Genomic DNA, 26983 nt, shown 5'->3' on the forward strand with positions numbered 1-26983 from the left:
TTCTGGGTTAGTTTAAATTTATTTATTTTTCTCTGTATTATGCATCATATATTGCTGCTTCTTTGCATGCCTGGTAATTTTTGATTGGATACCAAACATATGAATTGTGCCTTATTGAGTCCTGGACATCTTGTACTTTAAAAAATATTTTTGAGATTTTGTCTGGGTCACAGTTAAGTTATTTGAAAACAGTTAGATCCTTTTGAGGCTTGCTTTTAAGCTTTGTTAGCCAGGAGTAGAGTAGCTTTTAATCTATGGCTAATTTTTCCATTACTGAGGCAAAACACTTCTGAATACTTTACCCTATGCCATAAGAATTGTGAGATTTTCTACTGTGGCTGTTGAGAGCAGGCACTCTTTGTAGCCCTTTTGGAGCTAAAGATTCCAGGGAGATCCTCTGTAGACCTCTGGAGCTCCTTGTGCATCTCTCTCCTCTCCAATATTCTGACTTACAATTTCTAGTCATTTTAGCCTCCTCAGAGTCCCAAGTCTGTCTCCTCAATTCAGTGAGGCTACCAGGCTTCTTCTGGGTTTCTTTTCCTGCACTGTGGCTTGGAACCTCTCTCTGTGTGGTAAGCCTGGAAGGGAGCAATTGTAGGGCTCACTTCATTTGATCACTGCCATGTTTCCTGTTTCCAAACATCTGAAAAACCATTGCCTCATATCTTTTATCCAGTTTTTAAATTGTTTAAGGTGGGATAGTAAATCTGTTACTCCATATTGGCCTAATCGAAAGTCCTAGAGCTATTGATCTTCACGTGCTCATTTTATGTCTTGCTACCAGCTGAATGTTTTTAATGTTTGATTTTTATCATTTAATTTAGGGTTTTCCAAATAGACATCATGTCACCTTCAGATGAAGATAGTTGTATTTCATCTTTTTCTATTCTATGCTCTTATTTTTTGTCAAATCTAATTGCATTAGTTAGTACCTTCAGAACAATGTTAAATAGTATTGTAGGTAGCCACCATACTTGTCTTGTTCCTGACCTTGATGGGAATGCCTGCAGGGTTTCCCTAAGTAAGATGCTGACTTTAGGATTGACGTATATATATTTTACTATTTTAAGGGAATATGCGTCCATTTCTATTTTTTCAAGAGATTTTGTTAGGAATGTGTGTTAATTTTGTCCATTGCATTTTCAGCATCTATGGAGATACTCATATTGTTTTTCTCAGACCTATTAATATGGTGAATTATATTAATAGATTTTCTAACTTTGGCCTATCCTTGATTTGCTTGATTTTCATGTAACTCATATTCTAGTGCACTAAACATTGATAGTTCTAAAGCTCCCTTTGGCATGCTGAATTCAACTTTTCATGAATCATCTGATGGAAGACTATTTTGATTAGTTACATGGAAGCAATAACCTGCCATCTCCTTTTCCTTTTCTGGAACTTTAGACAATTTACTGCCCTGGCTGAGGAGAGGGCCCTGTCTTCTATTGTATTAATTTATCAAACTACATTTCTTGGGTATCTGCTATGTTGTAGATATCTTTTTATTTTTATTATTGTTTTAGTATTTTATGTGAATCCATTTAAATTGCTACCTGTAGATCTTCTATTTTGCTTCATTAGTTGAAAAATTTTCACCTTAGTACAATTAGTTAAATAAATATAGAACTTTTATTCTACCACGTTTCGAGTATTTAAAGTTAACATTTCTAACCCATCAGGGGTTAATGCTGTTGTGGTTAGGTGTTGATTATGAGGTATGAATTGATATCTAATTTTCTTCATAGTGAAGACCAACTTTCCCAAGAATATTTATTAAATTATGATTAGTGTTTCCAGTCCCTTAGTCCCCTTAACTTCATATATTAAACTTTTTGATAGATTAAGGCTTATTTCTGGAATTTCTATTGTACTTCTTGTCATATTATCTATTCTTAATTTAGAACTATTTAGTTTTATAATTATTAAAGTTTTATATTTATAATTACCCATTTTTTTAATAGACTTTATTTTTTAGAGTAGTTTTAGGTTCACAGCACAACGGAGCAGAGGACACAGAGTTCTCATATACCACCCCCCACACACACAATTGTAGCTCTATTAATTTATGTCAGTGGATGAGGCCCCTCATTTCATGTCATGTTTGTTGCTTTTTTTTCCTGTGATTTGGTGAGTAAATCTGACTTTACAAAGTATAATAATTAACTTTACATAATCGTTTAGCCAAAGAATTACTATTTTCTTTTTTAATAAGGCAATGAGTGAAATCTATTTTCTTCCAAAGTATTTAGAACATCAGAAAGTAATATAATGGCCAAAACCTTTCAATCTCAAATCAGATATAAAAACTAACATCTCAAGTGTTTCTGTCTCCCTAAAAATTGCTAAGTCGGAAGACCCCAGTATAAAAGTAATACTTTTCAGAAGAGTGGGTGAAACGGATGAGATGGAAGTGGATGAAATAGATAAATTTTCAAAAAACTCTTCATAAGCCTCCTTTTTGGTTGCATTTTGCAATATCCAAGACGCTATGACTGAGAATGTGCTATCCTTGCTTGTGGAGTCGATTAGTGGCCTGTCAGAAGCCAGTGGTGACTTCGGGGTGGAAATGATACCCAATATTAAAGTTGCTGTCATCATGTTTCTCAAAATATTGGTAAGACAGACAATAGCTTTTAAGCCTTCATTTGCAAATTGTGGTTGTATCCTACTTTGAGATTCCAGGCATCCCTCAATGGGTTTTCTTTAAAAGTTGTGCTCTTTCTAACTCCCAGTAAGAGATTTGTGAGGGAATATATGTATTATTACTCCTCGTACTACTAATAGCTAACATTTATCAAGTGCTTGCTCTATGTCAAGTACTGTGCTGAGGTTTTACTTACTTTATCTCATAACATATAGCACCATGACATAGGTACTACTATCATCTCCATTTTACAGTTGGAGAAATCAGGGTTTAGAGAGGATTAAATGACTTGCTCACAGTCACACAGCTAGTAAGTATTTGAGTCAGAATTCCAAATTAGACATCCTGACTTCTGAGTGTATTTTATTAACCACTGTGTATGTGCCCTCAAATTTCCAGTAAGCTTTAATAGTTATAGAACTTTATTTTTATGATAATGACATGTCCAAATGGAAACCAAGATATGGTGAAGTTAGTGGGGTTAACGAAGTGAAATTAGATTTAGGAAACAATATTGTATTACAATCATTGTGACCATTATCAGCTTACAAAGTGGCTGCACATATTTGATTTCATTTGGAGAGGTAACTGTTGATCCATGTTCCCCAAATGATCTCAAATGGAGGTCACTGTTGAAGACAGCTGTGCATTCAGGGTAGGCAATGTGGGAGAGGTAGAAGTTGACACTGAAATATAACTTTATGTAGAAATTTAGCATCTAATTTTTAATTCTTAGTTATAGCCTCTAAATCCAATTACTTTTTAAAATCTGTTTTCTTCTCGTATGAAATGAAGTTACAGTACCGATAAACTGGTTTTTATTTGTAGATGTCAGGACATTTGTTAATGTTTGTGACAGACACCACAGAGTCCAGCAATTTCAGATTTTTCCAAGACTTCTGGAACTGATAAGAACCATTAGGGTTGAAAATCTGCCACCTCATATTGATAGTAATTACATAACAATTGTCTTTGGAAACCCTCAAAATGGAGGAGAAGGAGTAACCAATGTCCAATATTTCCCGGAGGAGAGTTCAGCCCCAGTTGAGTTTTCTGACTACAAAGGTGATTAATTTCTCTTCTTTCTTGCTGTTTAAGGTTATTATTAACCATTTCATGCATGAGTGACGTTAGATTAGGGGCCACACAGGTGATTAGAAAATCCATCAAAGCCACCACATTCTCACTGGGATATGCTGTGAATTAACTCAAGGCTTTGAACAGGTCTCTGTGGAGATCTAGCTCAAAGAATTCCTTTTGTAGCAGTAACAAAACAACAAAAAACTTCCTTTGACCCCCAATTTCCCTGTAGCTACTGCTTCATTTCTTTCCTTCCCTCTGCAACAAAAATTTCTCAGTCGAGTTTGTTATTATTCATCTCCATTTCCTCTCCTCTCATTCTCTCTTAAATCTATTCCAGACAGACTTTTACCCCCACCATTCCACAAAAACTACTCTTGTCAAGGTCGCCAATGACCTCCATGTTGCTAAATTCAATAACCACTTTTCACTCCTCATTTTAATTGATCTCTTAGCACCATTGGACTCACCTGATCGCTCCCTCCTCCTAGATGCACTTTCTTCACTTGCTGCTAGGATCCCGCGCCTTGGGTTCTTTTCCTACCTCACCAGTGACTGTTCATTCTCCTTCTTCTTTCCTCATTCACCTTGTTTCCCTCAATTCTTAATGTAGGACTCAGTTCTTTTCTCCTCTTTGTCTGCACTCAGTTCCTTGGAGATCTAATTACTTTAAATACAGTCCATGTCCCAATGACTCCCAATTCTATCTCCAGTCAAGACTCTCTCCTGAACTCCAATGTCTATACTTATTGCCTAGTAGACTTCTTCATTTGGTTGTCTAAAAGCATATGACACAAACATAACATGTCCAAAACACAATTCCCCGTCCTCGTCACCACACCCCACCAACCCGCATTATCCGCAGGCTTTCCCATCTCAGTTGATAGCAACCCCATCCTCCTGGTTGCTCAGGCCAAAACCTGGGAGTCATCTGGACTCCTGTCTTTCTCTCATATCCTATATCCAGTCCTTTAGGAAATCCCGTTCACTCTACCTTCAAGAGGTATTCAGAATCTGATCATTTCTCAAAGTACATATTAGGAATTTAGAAAATTGAATAAGCAATTTTAAAGACAGTGACAATGTCCTGAGGATTTATGCCACAAAGTAGTCTATATTTTGGATAATATGACCAAATAAATGTCATTTTTTAATGGTCATACTTCACCTGCACATCCTCTCCCAACTGTGATCCTTAAGAAGAGGTGGTGAAACCAAACAGTATCCGTGAAATTATAGGTGGAGATAGAAGACTAGAGGGGAGAATGAGTGAAGTCAGCAGGAGAGAAGCAGATATTAGGATCTTCCTCATGTAGCTTCAATGGAAACCAGTCAGTCAGGAAAGCCAAAAATTGAGAGGCTATCTAGAAAGAAAAGGAGCTTAACTTTCAGTAGTGGTTTAACAAGGTAATAGTCTTAGTACTAGATTGAAATAATATCTGATTCTTAACATAGCAATGAATTGATAGCACTGGACATTTTTAATTGGTACTTTGTGAGAAGACAAACGTTTAGGACTGATATCCCTCACTTAGCAGGCTTCTACATTTAAAACTGTATAATTCTTAGGACTAATACCAACCTCCCAAACTTGCAGAAGTTGAAGGCCCCATCTCTCTCACATACTTGTCACCTAGCCCTTAATGCTGCTGTTGACATCTGGAGAGCCTTTTTTTTTTTTTTTAAACAGATTGTCATGGTTATACACTGGTAAGTGGTTAGTGTTTAAGCACATTCAATGTTTCTGGAGATAACATGTGCAAGTTGGGTCGGCTCAGAGCCTCAGTCTGCACTCCAGCAATTAGTGAACTAATGAAACCAATCAGAGAGGCAGAGTGATATAAAGAACAGTGCAGCATTTTGTAAACCTTTTTTTTTAAACACCATGCACCATAAAAATATATTTATATTATATCCCACCCCATACCTTATATGAAAATGAAAGTGTTTGTTGCAATTTGAGGAAAAAAATTTTGTTGCAACATATGTGTTTCTCATGAAGGAACTGATGCACTCTATTTTCTATTCTATTCCAACATGTATATGTATATTTATAAATGTTTTTTAAAGAGTCTTAAAATTCATATCCCTGGCATAGTGGTTAGGGGTTGCCTTTCAGCGATGACTTTTCCAGAAAGGATTAGGGGCTAGGGGTTTTATTCTTATCCCCACTATCTCCATCAGTCTGCCTCTTCAAGTCATCCCAAAGAAGTATACAATCTGTAGTAGTTTTCTATTGCTGCACACCAAATTACCCCACAACTTAGTGGCTTTACATAACAAACATTTGTTATCGTACAGTCTTGTGGGTCAGGAATTTGGGAGCAGCTTAGCTGGGTGATTCTGGCTCAGGATCTCTCATGAGGTTGCTCTCAAGGTGTTGGTTGAGGCTGCGTCATCAGAAGGCTTGACAGGGACTGGAGAGTCTGCTTCTAAGCTCACTCGCATGGCTGCTGCCAGAGACCTCAGTTCCTTGCTATGAGGGCCCCTCCACAGGGCTGTTCATAACATGGCAGCTGACTTTCCCCAGGTGAGTTATCTGAGGAGGGGAAGGGAGGGAAGCTGTAGTGCCTTTTGTAACTCAGCCTCAGAGGTGACATAGCATCACTTCTGCCATCTTCTGTTGGTCACACAGACCAACCTTGATACAATCTGGAAGGAGACTATACGAAGGCATGGTTACCAGGAGGTAAGGATCATTGGGCACCATCTTACACAGTGAAGAAAATATAGCTTCAAGACAAGCTCCCTTCATCACCCAATCCTTCTAGCTGGATTGTCACACCTAAGCCCTCTATATAGAAATTCTAGAGCACCACTGACCTTTATAGTCTTAAAGGTATATATTCAAAATATTCTGGAATATACTAGCTGGATAACAATGGCAAAGTTACTTTCTGATTCTCTGTTTCTTCATTTAAAAAGTGAAGATAAAACCTATCTCACAGGGTCTTTGTCAAGATTAAATTAAATGGGATAATATTTGTAAAATATCTGACACATAAAGGTATTCAATAAATAAAGCTGTTACAATTATCAAATTAGGAAAAAATGGGAAACAATTTACTAATTTGATGAGAAATAATAGATGTGAATTGTGCTTTAGATAGCTATATGTCTCAGCAGATACATGGATAAAGTGCCATTATTAAATGATGTTTAAATAGTTCAATGTCCTTCATTTTGATATTGTTATCACGGCTGACATAAGAGTACTGGAATAAACTATTTCTACTGCGTAAAATGTATTTGAAAATAGGCTAGTGAATTCAATTAAGAAAAATATGCCACCCCCCCCCCCAAAAAAAAGGCAAAACAATTACCTCAGAAGTAAAATCAGACACTAAGTGATGGTCCATCTTCGGCTTGCCTGGGAACTCACTGTCTCATTGACCCATTCCACCTTAGGACAGTTCTAATTATTTTAAAAAATTTAGCATTATATTAAGCTCAAATACGTTTTACTGTAGTTCTACCTATTAGTTCTTGTTCTTCCTTTTAGAGGTGTAGAAATAAATCCTTCATAAGATAGCCCTTCAGTGCTTGCTTGGGCAGCACATATACTAAAATTGGAACGACGCAGGGAAGATTAGCATGGCCTCTGTGCAAGGACGACATGCACATTTGTGAAGCATTCCATATTTTTATCACAAGAAAAAAAATTTTGTAACTATGTGTGGTGATAGATGTTATCTAAACTTATTGTGGTGATCACTTCACAATATATACAAATATTGAATCATTATGTTGTACACCTGAAACTGATATAGTGTTATTTGTCAATTATACCTCAATAAAAAAAGAAGACAAAAAATTGGAGAGTGAAAAAATAATGAAGGAGTTACAAAAATGGCATGCAGTTGTCAAGATCCAAAGGAACAACAAAAGGCCTGTCGACATTCAGTTAAGCAGACAGATCTTGACCTCAGTGAAACCAAAGTTGCCTCTGCTGCTTTAACAACACCAGCTCATGTTTTGGATCGCCTACTATCACCAGATTGATGATTATCACATCTAGAACAAAATCTGAAGATAAAAGTGATTTTTAGCTTGGAAAAACTGAGCCAGCTCTGTAGGAGATTTATAGTTAAATAATACTAATACTAAGATCAAACTTGCCCCAACCGAACCGGATATCTGTCCCACAGGCATTGACTGATCAGGAACAGGGGTCAGAAAACCTTTAGCCTTGGGCCAAGTCCAGCCCCTCATCTGTTTTTGTAAATAAAATTTTATTGGAACACACACACACACACACACACACACACACACACACACACAAGATAGCCCTTTAGATATTTAAGGGCAACTCTTATGTCCTCCTCCTGCGTCCCACCCCACCCATTGTCTCTACTTCCACAAGTTAAATATACCCAGTTCCTTTTCTATATCCTCATGTGACATGGTTTTGAGTCCTTTCACATCAGTTTCCCCCTTCTGAACATGTCTAGTTTTCATAATCTTTTTGCAAAGTTTGGCACCTTGAACTAAACAAAATACCACATGCATTCCCTGTTTTTACCAGTGAAAAGTAGAATAGGGTTATTATTCATCAAACACACTTGTGTTACTATGTTTCTATAATAATAGCCCCAAATCTCATTGTTACCTGTTTTTAATGAATGGATTTTATTTTTTTCTTTTTTGGTGAGGAAGATTATCCTTAAGCTAACATGTATTGCCAATCCTCCCCTTTTTGCTGAGGAAGATTGGCCCTGGGCTAACATCCGTGCCCATCTTCCATTACTTTACTCGTGGGACGCCTGCCACAGCATGGCTTGACAAGTGGTACGTAAGTCTGTGCCCAGGATCTGAACCTGCGAACCCCGGGCCGCTGCAGCGGAGGGCACAAACTTAACCGCTATGCCACCTGGCTAGCCCCAGGTCTTTATTTTTAAAGCAGTTGTAGGTTTACAGAAAAATTGAGCAGAAAGTCAAGGGAATTCTCATTTGTACCCTGCCCTGAAAACAGTTTTCCCTAGTATTAACATCTTGCATTAGTGTGGTACATTTGTTACAATTGGTGAAAAATACTCATACGTTATTATTAACTAAGGTCTATTACACTAGAATTCACTCTTTGTTGTATGGTTCTGTGGGTTTTGACAGATGCACCGTGTCATGTGTCCACAATTAGTTTCATGCAGAATAATTTCAGTGCCCTAAAAATCCCCTGTGCTCCAGCTGTTCATCCCTCCCTCCCTCTTCCAAATCCCTGACAACCACTGATCTTTCTTCTGTCTCCATAGTTTTGCCTTTTCCAGCATCTCAGAGCTGGAAGCACACAATATGTCGCCTTTCAGACTGACTCCTTTGCTTAGCAATATGTATTTAAGTTTCCTGCATGTCTTTTCATGGCTTGATAGCTCATTTCTTTGTATCTCTGAATAATATTCTATTTTATGGAAGTACCACAGTTTATTTACCCACCCACCTATTGAAGGACATCTTGGTTGCTTCCAAATTGACAATTATGAATAAAGCTAGATTGCTGCTATTAACATTCATGTGCAGGTTGTATGTGGACATAAGCTTTCAGTTCATTTGGGTAAATACCAAGGAGCACACATGCTGGGTCCTATGGTAAGAGCATATCTAGTTCTGTGAGAAACCGCCAAACTGTCTTCCGAAGTGGCGGTACCATTCCGCATTCCCACCAGCAAGGAGTGAGAGCTCCTGCTGCTCCACATCCTCGCCAGCGCTGGTGACCTTCTTTTCCTTGAACACAGCTACATCACTGTTGGTTTATACTGAGCTGACTGCCAACCAAAACCCCTTAGGTGCTTTTACATGACAGTTGCTAAGCCACATTCTCTTTCTGCCAAACCTGTGCAGTTTTTCTTTGCACTGCCGTTAGTGCTCTTCCTTTCCTTTGGTGCCTCTCCCAGATGCCCTGGGGTCTCTTGTATTTATTAGGTGCACTCATGATCCAACCGCTGTATGTATTGCTGTTGAGGACTCACATTTACAACCTTCTCCAGAGGATTGCCTTTGGGAGACTGGAGGTCTGGAGCCTGGAGGTTCCTGGCAGCTCACATTCATCTCCCAACCAGGATGGCCCATAGACGGTAACTAACTGGTATGAAGGTGCAAGAGCCGGGCTCCCTTGCCTCACGGTTGGGACAACACTGTGATGCAATTTATCTACCCCAGGGCTCCTTGCAGGGTCAGGCAGAAGCCAGGCTTAACCTAAAACCACCTTCTCTATCTTCATCTCACCTCCTGCAGGTTTCTCCTGAGGGCGCAACTTTAATAACTCACTTGCACGTGAATCCCCATCTCCGGCTCTGCTTCTAGAGAATCTGATCTAATTTTATGACTTCTTTTGATTACAGCACACGCTTGTATTTAATATTTTTGACTATTGTGGCTATTCCTTTTTATATAATAATGGTATTGGCTATACTTCTAATAGGTTATTTTGAATTGCTCATGCATTATTGCTTGTATTTATTGAATCTCTAAGGGCTGGATTGTTTTAGCAAGAAAAATAGCCTCTCCAATATTATAATGGATGTCAATGGGAAAATCAGATTAATTTTACAAAACTTCACTGCAATGTAAAGAAGAATGGAATACATCTATTCCGTTAGATGGGGATTAGCTCCATTGCATTCATGAACGTCACATCTTTCATTGAGCTGCTTGACAGTGGTACCATTTTAGGTACCACTGTACCTAAATATAGACTCTGTATTTCAGAGTCTCAGTATCGGGATTTCTTTTTGTGCCAAAGATTTTGTTTGAATGATATCTCCCTTTCATTTCTTATTTTTTAGTGGTGGACACCTACTTGGCCAAAAAGCTTGTCTTAATGAAAGGCCCATCTCTCTGTTTCCATATTATGTGTCTTTGGGCACAGCCTTGTATGAGAAAGTTGCCAGCACCATTCCTGGTGGTCCTGAATCCTCTCATATGAAAGATCTTGCAGTGAAGCATCACCTAATTGGAATGATAAATTATGAGAGGGGAAGGTGTCACTGTGAGGTGACATGGCCCCAAGTCAGCTGTAAGGGGCTGGAGGTAACAGTCAGGTCTGCGGCCACCTAACTCACTCAAGGAAGAACAAAGATCAATGTCATCAAGACCTGGCAAGAAGACGGTCCTAAAAAATTCTCCCATATCATGTCTAGAGATCAGGTCACCAAATTGAATGTGAAGCCAGCAGTATGGGAGGACATAAAAATCGGCATAGGGGATGACAGGATTTTGGCTAAGTCTGATCCATTCAAGGAGATGGTCATAGTAATAGATTGTTTGGAGGATGTGAAAAGAATTGTAACACAGTTAGACACAAACTAAAACATTGAAAGGAAAAACAACACAATTTGACAGAGAATGTGGCGATTCTTCTGGAAGGTTTTCTAGTTTTCACATCAGTGCTCTGAAAGAGTCTATACCCAAAGAATTCTTAAGGTGGGAAGTCATTGATAACGCTTTCACCAAACATACCATACTGCATGTAGGAGAGTAGAAAGTGAAGAATGAATTTCCTGAGCATGCGAAAACAATTGCTCAAGAAGCCCATTCCCAGTCCCTCTGGAATTTTCTGTTTGTTACAGAAAGTAGAGTGTGAAGAATTCTCTAAGACTGTTTTAAGCAGAGAAAATTCATATCCTTTTTGAGTTAGATCAGGCATGGAAAATACCTTTCATTTCATGGGTTTCCTCTGATCAAATGATAGTTGTCTGGAGCTCTGTGCTGAGAAAGATTCTGAGGCTGTACCTGGGTTGATTGAGAAAGAGTGCTGATACCAATTATAACGTCTGTCTCAGGTGTGGAGGGCGGGAATAGAAGGGTGACACGTGCCATGTTTTTACCGTTCATAAATGTGAGAAAACCATCAGGTAGATCGGCTCCTCTTCCTCGACTCAGTGAAAAGAAGATTCAAGTACTGTGTCGTTTATTAGCTAGCAGCTTGGCTCTGAGCAAGTGGCTTCATCCCTTTGCACATTGGTTTCCTTCTCAGGAGAATGAAGTTTCTGAACTGGATGATCCGTGATGACCCTTTAAATTCTAAAATTCTGTGACTGATGAGTAGTCAAACCACAAATGCACTATTGTGGAGGGCTGAGGGGTGTGTCTTAGTTTGGGTTCCCCCAGAAGCGAACCTGAGACAGGATTCAAGTACAAGTGATTTAATAGGGAAGTAAAGGACGCTGATAGGGTGCCTTGGCAAATCCCACTGGGGAAACTCAGAGCGAGTCCCATCTGGGAGGCAAGGTCACTGGGGTAGTTTTACACCAATTCCCGTCAATCATTGGATGAGAGCTTGAGGGGGTAGGTGGGTGGCTTAATTTACCTGCACGTTGTCTCTGCTACAGGGGCGAGCAAAGCAGGCTTTGGCACTGCAGAAAGTCCAGAAAGTCAGGCGAAAAATACAGTTGGAAATATGACTAGGCATCCTTAAATAGTAAGAGCTGGGGATATAGACAGAGTCTGCTAGGCTAGGATTCTTGGGGGAATAGGTCAAGAGCTCACTGTCATTTGGGGTATTAAATACAATTGATACTCAAATGTGATAATAAATTGTTTGCTTTTGAATCTTGGGGTTGAGTTATGAGTTGAGTTAGAGAAGTCTGTGAAACCTAATGGTTATTTTCTCTTTGGACACCTATGAGGAAAGTCATCAGATAGCATTGCCTGGTAATGCTTTTTACTGTTTTCTCGACAGTCAAGAGACCAAGGCAGCGGGGAGGATCATCTTTCAAACGGAAATGTTATAGCCTCAACCCAAACCAAAGAAGGTCTGAACCTTGTGTTGATAAGTGGCGATGTAATATATCTCAGGGTAAGTGGTGTTATTTAATAAATGCACAAAGGAACAAGGGGGTCTAACTGGTACTGTGATTTAAGGTCAAAGATTAAGATCATTTAAATTTGAGAAGTTAAACCCACCTGAGGTTCGTGCAGGGCTATATTTACCATCCCCTATATTCTTTCCCGTGCACTCAGGTGAAGAGATCCAGGTTTAACCACAAACCAGGGTGTGCAAATCCACCTCTTTTATTTCTCTGTAGCCTATCTCAACCTGCTTTCCACCCAGTTCTGGTTTTCTCTCCTGTTCCAGTTAGCATTAATGGGGAGGACATATGTACATCACGTTATAATATCACCCTTCACAAACCCACCCTGTTGCTCCTGCCTGAGCACATTATGAGACACAGGCAGAATGAGGAGGGAGAAAGGTTACCACCACAGGTCCTAAATTCTCAGCTTGGCTCTTGCCTGCCCCTCCCCTCCCATTGCTTTCTTTTCCTTGGAATCACCAATTAGCAGGAGATGCAGGCCCTATCTTCCATCTATATTGACATCCATGATACTGAATCCTGGCTACACATCAGAATCATCTGGGAGCTTTTGAAAATGTGGAAGCCCAGGCCCCACCCCTAGAGATCCTGATTTTAATTGGTCAGGTCTGTGGTCTAGGTGTCAGTAGTTTTTGAAGGTGCTCCAGGTGATTCTAATATGTAGTCAGGGCTGAGAATTACTGATTTGGATTCTTCGGAATTCTACAGCCCCCCCCTTTTTGACACTTGATATTTACCTTCAGATGGCACACATTTAAGACAAATGGACAGAGAACCCTTCTGAGAAATTTGGAGACTCTTATGGATTATGAGCCACCGGAAATATTCTTTGCTTTTGCTGCAGCTACTGATATGGCAGAGGAGAGGCAAGCTAGCCACTGTCTTCTTGTTCTCTAGAGTAAATAGAGTCCTTAGACTTTTAGACATGGGTTCAGGACCTTGTCCCCAGATCTGCAGGTTGAGAAGGTGAATCTTATCGTTTTACCCAGACTTGATCTGACTCAAGATACTTGGTTATAAAATGGTAATTATTTAATTTGCAATGAGAAAGATAATTGCCATGGCTACCAGGAATATGATGAGATTACTTAGTGAGTATAATCAGACCAGGAAAGAAGTGGATGACATAAAAGGGCAGTGAGTTTCTCTTTCACTCTAGGAGTGGACATAATGTAGTGGTTATGCAGACCAACTCTAAAGCCAGTTCTGGCAGGGTTCAAATACCACTCTACCACCGACCAGCCATTGATGTTGGTCCACATCCTCCTTATGCCTCAGTGTCCTTATCTATAAATATGGATGTTGACAGTATTAGGATTGTTGTGAGGTTTAAATAAAATAATTCATATAGAGCACTTAGGACCTTCCTGGCACATAGTAAAGGCTCAAAAAATGAAAGCTATTATCGTCATCCACTTATAATGGACCACTTGAAATTTTACTTTATGCAATTAGTACTACACTCTAGTTAGGATAAATATTACTTACCCTCATCTTATAGATGAAGAAACTTAGGTCTTTCTACTATATAGTCTCTTAAGTTGATTATTAAACTCCTGTCAATTCTTGTCATGGTGCCTGTTCTCACCATTGGATGGTGTTGTATAAACTTTGGAATCCTCTTTAACTCTTTCTTCTGAGAATTCCTTTTCCTATCCACTTGGATTCCAAGCCTCCTTTCACAATGACTCACGTCCATACCCTTTCCTTTTCATTCCCATAGTCACGTCTTAGTACTGCCCTAGCCTACTCGCCTTTAGTCTCTGTCACCCTCCAGTGTGTCTTCTACATTGCTGTTGGATGCATATTCCAAAAACATTGTTTTATCAGGTACTTTCTTGCACAAAAATCTTTAGTGGTTCCCTATTGCCTATAGGATAAAGTCCAAAAAAGTGTGATTTTTAGAGTCTTCCATCATCTGGCCTCAAATCTCTTTCCAGCCCTGTCTTTCACTATTGAAACTCTCCCTTTAGCTCAATTGGACTACTCTCTGACCTTTCTCAATTTGATGTGTTTTCTTAGATGTTCCATCCACGTAGAATGCCTCACTGCCTTCTTTCTATCTGTCCCAATAACATCCATTCTTCAAGGCTTGTCTTAAATCCTTATCCCCTTTGTAGAGCGTTTACTAACCAGTCCAGTCTAAATGATTCCTATCTTTTTTTGAAATTCTTTAGCAATTAATATTTGCATATTTAACAGAGTTTCTTTTGAATATCTTGAACTGATTTAAACATTAAGACTATCTAACTTTTTTACATGTTAATATATTGCTTCTCCAAAGTGTGTAGGAATTGGTAAGTAGAGAGTGAGGCTGCAAGTGGGAGTGAGGAGAATGTGGGCTGGATCTAGCTTTTTTTTGTTTTGGGTTTGTGTTTTTTTTTTGGAAGACTCACTCATTCTTATCGCTGTAGGGAGCTTCTCAAATCTAGAGATCAGTGTGCTAACTAACCTCATACAAGATTGAAGTGTACCCAGGATTGCCAATTATTAACTTAGAGTGAGAAATGTAACTATGATATGGCCCAGAGACATAGACTCCCCTCCCAAGGAACCAGAATACTCAAAATCTGCATGATCAGAGCATTCTCCCCTCCAAATTTGGACACAAAATTGGAATAAATGGAATCGGATGAATTGAATATCTAATATCTATTGGCATTGGCTATGACCCCGTCTTGCCAAAGGGATGGGCTAAGCATAGATACTGGAGAACTCAATGCTTCTAGACAGGCTTAAATAAACACTGCCTACCTCCACCTCAGTGGTCTTCCTCTGTGTAGGCCTTCAGGGCTGACCAGACCCCAGCTTCAGATTGACCCATTCTTTCTTTAAGTAATTAATGAAGTCAAAACAATTACTCTCATTTCCAGCCTAAAAGCAGTTCTCTGTCTTCCTCAGTCTCTCTCAATCTTTCATGTCTTTGTCTCAGTCTGTCTCACTTTCTCTTTCTGCCTCTGCCTTTCACACTCAATTTCCTTCTTTCTCTGTCTCTCTCTCTCTGTCTCTGGTCTCTGTTTCACTCGTTTTCATAGCTCTGCTCTAACTTCTTACATGTTGACTTGACAGTAGTGGGTAAAATATTTCCTTCATTTCTAGGTTTTGGGGGTCACCTCATTATGGTATGTAAGTACTAACAACAGATTGGAAGCTCCTTGAGGGTAGAGCTGACAGGTCCACATCATATGCAAAACATATCTTGTGAATTACCCCACAGTACTTAGCAAGTCATAGGTGCTCAGTCGTTATTTACTGATTCAATGTAACAAATTGTTGCTGTTTTTCTTAAGGCTGATGTCATTGTCAACACTGTTCCCATGAATCTTCAGCTTGGAGGAGGACCACTGTCTCAGGCTCTTTTGCAGAAAGCTGGTCCAATGCTCCAGAAGGAGTTAAATGCCACCAGGCAGGGAGCAGAGGAGGAAGTGGGGAGCATATTCATGACAAGTGGCTGTGACCTGGACTGCAAAGCTGTGCTCCATGTTGTGGCTCCAGGCTGGGATAATGGAGCAGGGTCTTCTCGGCAGGTAGAGGAAAGTCCTTAGTTCTCCACTTCATTTGATAGCTTTGGTAATCTTCTTCTGGCATGGTATTATAGATCAGTGGTTCTCAACCAAATTGATTTATCCCCCAGGGGACATTGGCTTGTGACAACTGCTCCTGGTAACTAGTGGGTAGAAGCCAGGGCTGCTGCTAAACATCCTGTAAAGCACACTCCAGCCCCCACAGCAAAGCATTATCTGGCCCAGGTTGAGAAACCCTAGTATTGATTGAACCCTTTCTATTTATTGAAATCTTTATTATATTCCATGGAGAGTCCACCACAACTACCAGTTATTTCAGAGCAACTGACCCTCAAAAGTGCTAACAATCATTGGGGTTCTCCAGGAATGGAGTCTGAAGACTAGTGTAATAATCCTTCAGTATAACAAAGAGATGTGGCCAGAGTTGTGGTGAAGAGTGAAGGTCACAGGTCAGTGTCCTTCTTTTGATGACTTAATTCTCTTGTCTACTCCCAGTTTAACATCCCAACTTTGTTTTTTTCAGAATATAAAAGTAATACATGTACATTGCAGAAAATACAGAAAAACTACAAAAATAAAAATAAAAATCATAACGCACCATCTAGAGATAAATTTGGTTAACATTTTACTGTATTTCCTTCAAGTTAATTTTATGCATATTTATTTCTTAGTTGAGATTCTCTTCCAAACATTTTTTAATCCTGCTTTTTTAACTTAACATAAAATTTCCCCATGTTGTTAAAAAATGTTTGTAAATTTCACTTTCAATTGCAATGAGATACCATTGTTTATGTAACCATTCCCATACCGTTGGACTCTCCCCTCCTGAATGAGTTTGAATCTCTCTGGAAAGTCCTCTCCCCTCTGACTCCCTTTCTGACTCCCCAGGCCCTGACAAAGCCAAGAGTAGCAGAGAGGGCCTAGTCAGAGTTGCTGGAGCCACCGTTCTTTCTCTTTTCCACCAGCTTGAGCCCTAACTTATATAAATGTACTTTCTACATTTCAGATTATGGCAAATATAATCAAGAAATGTTTGATGAATATAGAACAGCTATCTCTCTCATCAATCACATTTCCCATGATTGGAACAGGAAACTTGAAGTTTCCCAAAGCTGTTTTTGCTGAACTAATCCTTTCAGAAGTGTTCAAATTTAGCAGCAGTGAGTGGCTGAAAACCTTACAAGAAGTTCAGTTTCTGGTACATCCAGATGATGATGAAAGCTGTCAGGTATGGTTACATATCACTTCTGGTCATTCTGCAAGGCGACTTACGTGCAATGAGATGTCTTTGTAGATCTATCAATAACAGTGTTTTCTGCTTCCTTGCCCATAGGTGTGGGTTTCTGATAGGGGGCTGTCATATGGCTTAACTAGGAGGTAACCCTGATAACTCATACAATCCTTCCTAGACAGTTTATCGAGGGACAAGATAATCCATAATAGATAAATCCTTAGAAAGAAGCAGAAAGTTATTGGCGTAAAAGTGGTCCAGACATTTTAACACTGACTAAATGAAGCCAAGTCATGGCTTTATCTATAGCGAAAAGGCTAGAAAAGAGAAGCCTCAAGGATTTAGTTATTTGGATAGATAGAGCCAGTCTATACAGATCTATGAGGGTTGAAAGCTAGAAATACCAGCACCATATTCAGTGATGGAGAAGCAGTCGGCACGTTCACCAAGTGCTCACCGCCGACACTGCCCCTGGAAGGTGGCATTCCTTGAGGAGCGCTCCTCTGCTGGTTGGCCCACTCTGAGTACCAACATCTGGTTTTCACCCTTGAAAAAGTTCTATTGGTTTTATATAAATTGTGCATACTCACAGCAAAAGTGCAAACAACATAAAAGTACGAAGAAGAGAGATTTGCTCCTTGGTTTTGCCATTTAAAGGTTGAGCGAGGTCAACTCTCTGAATCTCAGTTTTGTGTGTAAAATGAGCATGGCAGTAACTCCGCTCAGAGTTGTGAGAATTGAGAGCATGTATTTGATGTGTCCAGCACACAGCAAGCCCAAAACTGGTTTCAGAAATGGTTATTCTTACCTTTTATTACCTGACTTGAAGGGCAATTGCTACAACTTACTAACATTAGCACTTAAAAAATATATCAAAGATAATTTTTTCTCTAAGTTCTAGTTATTCTCAGGCATTTGGGATAGAAGTGTGGTCTTCCCACTGGTATTTATTGAGAAAATTCCTAGGTTGAACGGTAATCCTCTAATTAAAGTCTCTGAGGTAAGAGGAAATCTATTGAGAATTGTTGTTCCTAACTGATGTCTGAAGATCAATGCTCCAAAGAATTGGATTAACATTTTTATAGAATGTTGTTGTGGCCTGTAACTGCATTTCTTTCTATTTCCAGTTGTTTTTAGATGAATTCACTAGACGGTCGAGCAGAAATCCCAAGGAGAGCATTCTCATGGCTGGAGATACCCAAGGTCTGGTAAAGTTATTCTGCTGAGGAAATATTTCCCTGTGCTTAGCAACTCTTCAGTGTTGGTTGAAGTCTAACAGAAGGAGACAAATCAGTGATGGAGGAGGTGTTAGAGCGTGTTCCATTGTCTGGGCACACAAAGAATAAGTCATATTGATGTCAACCAAATTGTTAGTGATGAGGCAGAGTTTCTAAAACATGATAATAAAAGATAACTAAAATGTGCATGGCACACTAAACTTTACTGATTGCTTTCCTATATATTATGTTATTTAACCTAAACCATGGCCCATGGGCAGGTGATTCTGTTTCCACTATGTAAATTTGGAAAGGGAAATCTAAAGAGTTTAAGGGATGAGTACAAATGGCATATCTAAGCCTCAGAGTGGAGAGTGGAGAGTAATATGCCAACATGCTCTAGGTAATTTCCTCTGAGCGGCCTTTGTATCGGTACCCCAGCAGGATGCGAAGTGGCAGGAAGAGCTCACATTTGGAGTTAGTGAGCCATTTAACATTGGACAGATGACCTAGCTACTCTGAGACCATTTTCTGTTGGGTGAAATGGTAATAAAAGAATCTCCCGGAAGTGGAAAGCCTCAGTTATAAGAAGAATAAGTTCTGGAGACCTAATGTACTTCATGGGGACTATAGTTAATAATAATGCATTGTATATTTGAGATTTGCTGAGAAAAGACTAGATCTCAAGCATTCTCACCACACACACACACACACACACACACACACAGAGGTAGCTATGTGAGGTGATGTGTGTGTTAATTAGCTTGATTATGGTAATCATTTCACAATGAATACATATATCAAAACATCACATTGTACACCTTGAATGTATACAATTTTTATTTGTCAATCAAATCTAGAAAAAAAAAAGAATCTGTCAGAGACGTTGCCAGCGTGGAATGAGAGTGCACTCTGCCCTCTCCTTCTTCCTCACTCCTTTCTCGTGACGCCGCAGCAACTTTTGCAGACAAGCGGATGATGCAGGCAGATGTTTCTGCCTCACCCTGTTTAACTCAGAAAATATAGATATTCCTACTGCCACAAAGCATTCTTTTCTAATTCCTTAAAAAAGAAAACCCAGCAGTTTAACAGGCGAGGATAACAGGCGAGGAAACAAGGTAGTGTTTGGATTTATGTGGGGGGAGAGAGGACCAGGAAGAGAATAGGGCCCCATAGTGTTTGTTCTCCTCCAGAAGCCAGCTATCCCTTCATCCTCTTTCTTTCTTTTCAGGTATCTTCGGGACTGTCTCTAACCCTGAGTTTGAAACATATGAAATGCAAATTGGTGCGATTACTTTCCAGGTTGCTCCTGGAGATATCACCAAAGAAAAAACAGATGTTATTGTAAACTCAACAGATAGGACATTTAATCTGAAATCAGGTGCTTTATTTAAACAATATACTTGATTTTGACTATTATCATGACTAATGTCTGGGAGGGAATCGTGGCTAATGTTGCCCTGAGTAGACAGTGTTGTAGAAAATATGGGGGCCCTGGAATCAGAAAGACCTGGGTTTGAATCCCAGCTATGCCGCTTACCATTGTGTGACCTTGGACAAATCATTTACCCTTTCTGAGCCTCAGTTTCTCTACCTGTCAAATGCCTATTTTTCAGAGCAGCATTAGATGGGGTATAACTGATGTAAAGGTGGGATGTAACTGACGCATTGTACTTAGTCAATGTCAGCTCTCTGCCCCTTTTCAGCTCTGAACTATCAAAATGCCACACTTATAATATAATAAGCTTTAAGTTCCTCCAAGTTTATCTCCCTTTTTATGTAACTCAGTTGGTACTCACATCTCACCTCCTGCAACTTCTCTACACTACAGTGCCGCAAATCAAAATTCAACTCCTCTTTCTCTATATTCCCTAGAATGTTTGACCACCCCCACTGATGTAACATTTTTGCGCATGCTCTCCCCACATACGTCTATTCATTTATAATTTATATATATACTCATATGCTAATATATATATTACAAAACATTAATTTTTAAATTAAAAGGGTAAGATAAAACATAAATAGAAATAGAAGTTAAAATATTTTCTAAATTGCACATTATTGTGGAACTTACTATGTGGAAGTGAATCTGTAGAATAGCATTCAATTTATCAGTCATTCAAAATGTAGACGTAAAGAACCTTCAATTATTTAAAGCATGGCAAATTAAACATATGCATTTATTCCTGCCCCTTTTTGAAACTCCATTAAAGCAACAGGAAATGAACTAAAAGGTCACAAACCCACAAGGAAAATGAGAGTTGGAAGGAAAACAGCAATGAAAAAGAGATAGCAACATATTTCTAGAAGATGAGAAGCAGCTAGCTGGTGGAGGTAACTGACCTGGAGTGGAGAAGACTGAGAACCTGCCAGAGAGAATGGCTGTCCCTAGAGACACAGGAATGGAGGCAGCAGGAACCTGAGAAGGCAGGGGGCAAGTAAAGAGATGAGAACAGAATTGGATGAAATCCTCTCAGGAGCCCTGGGACCTGTTGATTCTATCCCCCATCCTATGCACCAGTCACTTCCCTTGCTCCTCCCTGGCCAGACATGGGAGGTTTATTCTCTAGAGATTCTGGACTTAGAGCACCAGGCACAGGTGAGGGTGGGGAGCTAGACTGAAACGGTATTTAAGTGAAGTCTCTGTACTGAGCAGTGAGCCCCTGTCCCGCCGGGGCTCCCAGAGCAGCACACAGGCTTATGCCCTTCAGGTAGGAGATAGGAGGGTCCTTCTGGGGAGACACTGACTGCCCTGAAGTCCAGTACTTACTGCCTGCTCGGCTTTCACTGAAGCCCACCGGTCAATCAGCCTCCTGCACGTGGAGCTTCCACACTCACGCTTAAACATGAATGGACTGGCAAAGATCGCCCGATGTTTGAGGAAAACATCCACCATGGCAAAGTCAGAGACCAAAACAAACGAACTGAAAAAGCAATTTTTTAAAAAACAATTCCTAATGTGGCGCACACACATATAATCAAGGAGATACAGGTATATAGAGAGATAGCTCTTCATAATGATAAATTAACTAACGAATATTTATTCAGTACTGTGTGCCAGATTCTTTCTAGGCATTTTTCATCCATTATCTCTTTTATATTTTTTATTATATTTTATGTATTGAGGTAACATTGGTTTATAACATTATATAAATTTCAGATGTACATCATTATATTTCGATTTCTGTGTAGATTAGATCATGTTCACCACCCAAAGACTAATTATAATCCATCACCATATACATGTGCCCAGTCACCCCTTTCCCTCTCCTCCCTCTCCCCTCTGATAACCACCAATCTAATCTCTGTATCTATGCGTTTATTTGTTGTTGTTGTTGTTTTTATCTTCTATTTATGGGTGAGATCATACTTTATTTGACTTTCTCCCTCTGACTTATTTTGCTTAGCATAATACCCTCAAGGTCCATCCATGTTGTCATAATGGGAAGATTTCAACTTTTTTAATGGCTGAGTAGTAGTCCGTTGTGTATTTTTACCACATTTCTTTATCCATTCATCCCTTGATAGGCACTTAGGTTGTTTCCAAGTCTTGGCTATTGTGAATAACACTGCAATGAACATAGGGGTGCATATATCTTTATGCATTCATGTTCTTTGGATAAATACCCAGCAATGAAATAGCTGGATCGTATGGTAGTTCTATTCTTAATTTTTTGAGGAATCTCCATACTGTTTTCCATAGTGGCTGCACCAGTTTGCACGTCCACCAGCAGTGTATGTGAGTTCCCTTTTCTCCACATCGTCTCCGACACTTGTTATTTCTTGTCTTGTTAATTGTAGCCATTCTGACAGGCATGAGGTGATATCTCATTGTGGTTTTGATTTGCATTTCCCTAATAATTAGTGATGTTGAACATCTTTTCATGTGCCTGTTGGCCATCTGTGTATGTTCTTTGGAGAAATGTCTGTTCAGATCTTTTGCCCAATTTTTAATTGGGTTTTTTGTTTTTTTGTTGTTGAGAGGTATGAGTTCTTTATATATTTTGGATATTAACCCCTTATCAGATATATGGTTTGCAAATATCTTCTCCCAATTGTTAGGTTGTCTTTTCATTTTGTTTATAGTTTCCTTTGCTGTGCAGAAGCTTTTTAGTTTGATGTAGTCAAACTTTCTATTGTTTCTTTTGCCAGTCAGACATGGTATTTGAAAATATGCTGCTAAGACTGATATTGAAGAGCGTACTGCCTATATTTTTTTCTGGAAGTTTTATGGTTTCAGGTCTTACATTCAATTCTTTAATCCATTTTGAGTTAACTTTTGTGTATAATGTAAGATAATAGTCTGCTTTCATTCTTTTGCACGTGGCTGTCCAGTTTTCCCAACACTATTTATTGAAGAGGCTTTCCTTTCTCCGTTGTATGTTCTTGGCTCCCTTGTTGAAAATTAGCTGTCCATATATGTGTGGGTTTATTTCTGGTCTCTCGATTCTGTCCCATTGATCTGTATATCTGTTTTTGTGCCAGTACCATGCTGTTTTGATTACTACAGCTTTCTAGTATATTTTAAAATCAGGGAGTGTGATGCCTCCAGCTTTGTTTTTTTTTCTCAGGATTCCTTTGGCTATTTGGGATCTTTTGTTGTTCCATATAAATTTTAGAATTCTTTGTTCTACTTCTGTGAAAAATATTATTGGAACTTTGATAGGGATTGCATTGAATCTGTAGATTGCTTTAGGATGTATGGACATTTTAACTCTGTTAATTCTTCCAATCCAAGAGCACAGACTATCGTTCTATTTCTTTGTGTCTTCTTCAATTTCTGTCAACAATGTTTTATAGTTTTCAGTGTACAGGTCTTTCACCTCTTTGGTTAAACTTATTCCTAGGTATTTTATTCTTTTTGTTGCAGTTGTAAATGGTATTGTATTATTAATTTCTCTTTCTGCTACTATTTTTTTAGTATATAGAAACGCAACTGATTTTTGTATGTTGATTTTATATCCTGCAACTTTACTGTATTCAGTTATTATTTCTAATTGTTTTTTGGTGGATTCTAAAGAATCCACCATTTTGTTTAATTTTCTATATGTAAAATCATGTCATCTGCCAATAGTGACAGGTTCACTTCTTCCTTTCGAATTTAGATCCCTTTTATTTCTTTTTCTTGCCTGATTGCTCTGGCTAGGACTTCCAATGCTATGTTAAATAAGAGTGGTGAAAGTAGTTCACCTGTTCTTAGGGGGATATCTTTCAGTTTTTCTCCATTCGGTATGGTGTTAGCTATGGGTTTGTCATATATGGCCTTTATTATGTTGAGGTACTTTCCTTCTATACCCATTTTATTCAGATTTTTTATCATAAATGGATGTTGTATCTTGTCAAATGCTTTCTCTGCATCTATTGAGATGATCATGTGATTTTTATTCTTCATTTTTTTTATGTGGTGTATTGCATTGATTGATTTACGGACGTTGAACCATCCCTGCATCCCTGGAATAAATCCCACTTGATCGTGGTGTATGATCTTTTAAATTTATTGTTGTATGCGATTTGCTAGTATTTTGTTGAGGATTTTTGCATCAATGTTCATCAGTGATATTGGCCTGTAATTTTCTTTTTTTGTGTTGTCCCTGTCTGGTTTTGCTATCAGGGTAAAGCTGGCCTCATAGAATGAGTTAGGAAGCTTTCCCTCTTCAATTTTTTGGAAGAGTTTGAGAAGAATAGGTATTAAGTCTTGTTTTAATGTTTGGTAGAATTCACCAGGGAAGCCGTCTGGTCCTAGACTTTTATTTGTTGGGAGGTTTTTCATAACTGTTTTGATCTCCTTACCGGTAATGGGTCTATTCAAATTCTCTGTTTCATCTTTATTCAGTTTTGGAAGGTTATATGATTCTAAGAATTGATCCGTTTCTTCTAGGTTATCCAATTTGTTGACATATAGCTTTTTGTAGTATTCTTTTATAATCTTTTGTATTTTGAGGTGTCCATTATAAATTCTCCTCTTTCATTTCTGATTTTATTTGAGCCTTCTGTCTTTTTTCTTGGTGAGTCTGGCTAAAAGTTTGTCAATTTTGGTTATCTTTTCAGAGAACAAGACCTTAGTTTCATTGATTTTTTTCTATTTTTTTTTAGTCTCTATTTCATGAATTTCTGCTTTGATTTTTATTATTCCCTTACTTCTACTGATTTGGGGCTTTGTTTGTTCTTTTTCTGGTTCCTTTAGATGCACTGTTAGATTGTTTATTTGAGATTTTTCTTGTTTACTGAGGTAGGTATTGCTATAAACTTCCCTCTTAGAACTGCTTTTACTGTATCCCATAAATTTTGGCATGTCGTATTTTCATTTGTCTCCAGATATTTTTTGACTTCTCCTTTGATTAATTCATTGACTGAATTGTTGTTCGGTAGCATTTTGTTTAATCTCCACATACTTGTGGCTTTTCCAGTTTTCTTCTGGTAGCTGATTTCTAGTTTCATACCATTGTGGTCAGAAAAGATGCTTGGTATTATTTCAATCTTCTTAAGTTTATGGAGACTTATTTTGTGGCCTAATATGTGATCTAACCTGGAGAATGTTCCATATGCACTTGAAAAGAATGTTTATTCCACAGTTTTTGGATGAATGTTCTATTAAGTCCATATCTATTAAGTCCATCTGGTCTAGTGTGTTATTTAAGGCAAATGTTTCCTTATTGGTCTTCTCTTTGAATGATCTATCCATTGATGTAAGTGTAGTGTTCAAGTCCCCTACTATTATTGTGTTACTGTCTATTTCTCCCTTTTTTATGTCTGTTAATAATTGCTTTATATATTTAGGTACTCCTATGTTGGGTGCACAGATATTTCAAGCGTTACATCCTCTTGTTGGATTGTTCCCTTGATCATTATGTTGTTCCCTTCTTTGTCTCTTGTTAGTTTTTGTTTTAAAGTCTATTTTATCTGATGTAAGTATTGCTACCCCAGCTTTCTTTTCATTTCCCTTTGCATGGAGTATCTTTTTCTATCCCTTCACTTTTAGTTTGTGAGTGTCCTTAGGTCTGAAGTATGTCTCTTGTATGCAGCATATAGCTGGGTCTTTTTTTTATCCAATCAGCCACCCTATGCCTTTCGATTGGAGCATTTAGTCCGTTGACATTTAAAGCAGCTATTGATAAGTGTGTATTTTTTGCCATTTTGTTATTTTTTTTCTGGGTAAAAGAGTAGTAGGAGTTCTTTTCTAGTAGTTCTTATCTGTTCCTTTCTTCTTCTCTTGCTCTCTTCCCTTGTAGTTTGATGGCTTTCTTTAACATTATGTTTGGGTTCCTTTCTCTTAATTTTTTGTGTATTTATTATAGGTTTCTGTTTTGTGATTACCATGAGGTTCATATATAATAACCTATGTATATAGCAATCTATATTAAGTTGATGGTCTCCTTAGTTTGACCTCTTGCTAAAAGCTCTACTGTTTTGCTCCCCTCCTCCCACATTTTATGTTTTTGATATTGTATTTACTCTCTTTTTGTGTGTGTGTATCCATTACCATCTTATTATGGAAATAGGTAATTTTAGTCATTTTGTCTTTTCACCTTCATATTAGCTTCATAGGTGGTTGATCTGCTACCTTTACTGTATATTTGCCTTTACCAGTGATTTAATTGTTTTATTTTGGATAATTTTCTTATTCCTTTCGTGTTCTTTTCTTTTTCACTTAAGTAAGTCCCTTTAGCATTTCTTGTAAGGCTGGTTTAATGGTGACAAAGTCCTTTAGTTTTTGCTTGCCTGGGAAACTCTTTATCTCTCCTTCCATTCTGAGTGATAACCTTTCCAGGCAGAGTATTCTTGGCTGTAGGTTTTTCCCTTTCAGCACTTTAAATATATCATGCCACTCCTTTCTAGCCTGTAAGGTTTCTGCTGAGAAGTCAGCTGATATCCTTATGGGGTTTCCTCTGTATGTAACTTGTTGCCTTTCTCTCATGGCTTTTAGGATTCTCTATTTATCTTTAATTATTGACATTTTAATTATAATATGTCTTGGTGTGGGCCTCTTTGGATTCATCTTGTTTGGCGCTTCCTGTACCTTGGTGTACTAAGGAAGCTTAGATCAGGAAGGTTTTCGTCTATTATTTCTTCGAATAGATTCTCTGCTCTCTCTTTTCCTTCTGGGACACCTATAATATGGATGTTAGTGCACTTGATGTTGTCCCAGAGGTCCCTTAGACCGTGCTCATTCTTTTTAGTTCTTTTTTCTTTTTTCTGTTCAGCTTGATGTCCTGATATCCTCTAGTCTTTCATCCAGCTTGCTGATCCATTCTTCTGTATCATCAACTCTGCTATTGATTACCTCTAGTGAATTTTTCGTTTCCATTATTGTATTCTTCAGTTCTGATTGGTTCTTTTTTATATGTTCCAATTCTTTTCAAAGTTCTCACTGTATTCACCCATTCTTCTCCCAAGATCAGTGAGCATCCTATGACTATTAGTTTGTACTCTTTATCAGGTAGATTGTTTATCTCCATTTCATTTGGTTCTTT

General features: G+C 38.5%; 1 protein-coding gene and 1 non-coding gene across 4 annotated transcripts in view; both read left to right on the plus strand.

Moving 5' to 3' along the window:
• The window catches only part of LOC131414778 (protein mono-ADP-ribosyltransferase PARP15-like), a 48516-nt gene that overhangs the window by 4532 nt on the left and 17001 nt on the right, over positions 1-26983 (plus strand). Inside the window, exons 1-6 of one of the 3 annotated variants that reach the window (XM_058555916.1) lie at positions 3656-3712; positions 12402-12518; positions 15828-16064; positions 17068-17289; positions 18420-18495; positions 19741-19890. In XM_058555916.1, the coding sequence (XP_058411899.1) occupies positions 3656-3712; positions 12402-12518; positions 15828-16064; positions 17068-17289; positions 18420-18495; positions 19741-19890 (859 nt within the window). Of the gene's footprint in view, positions 1-3655; positions 3713-12401; positions 12519-15827; positions 16065-17067; positions 17290-18419; positions 18496-19740; positions 19891-26983 lie in introns of those variants that run through there. The other 2 variants (XM_058555913.1, XM_058555915.1) reach the window with 2 other exon arrangements.
• On the plus strand, positions 7267-7373 carry LOC131415094 (U6 spliceosomal RNA). Its single transcript, XR_009222327.1, has one exon. It is a non-coding gene; the product is annotated as a U6 spliceosomal RNA (small nuclear RNA).

Source organism: Diceros bicornis, chromosome 15 (genome assembly GCF_020826845.1).
Source record: "Diceros bicornis minor isolate mBicDic1 chromosome 15, mDicBic1.mat.cur, whole genome shotgun sequence".
In the NCBI taxonomy this organism is placed as follows: Eukaryota; Metazoa; Chordata; class Mammalia; order Perissodactyla; family Rhinocerotidae; genus Diceros; species Diceros bicornis.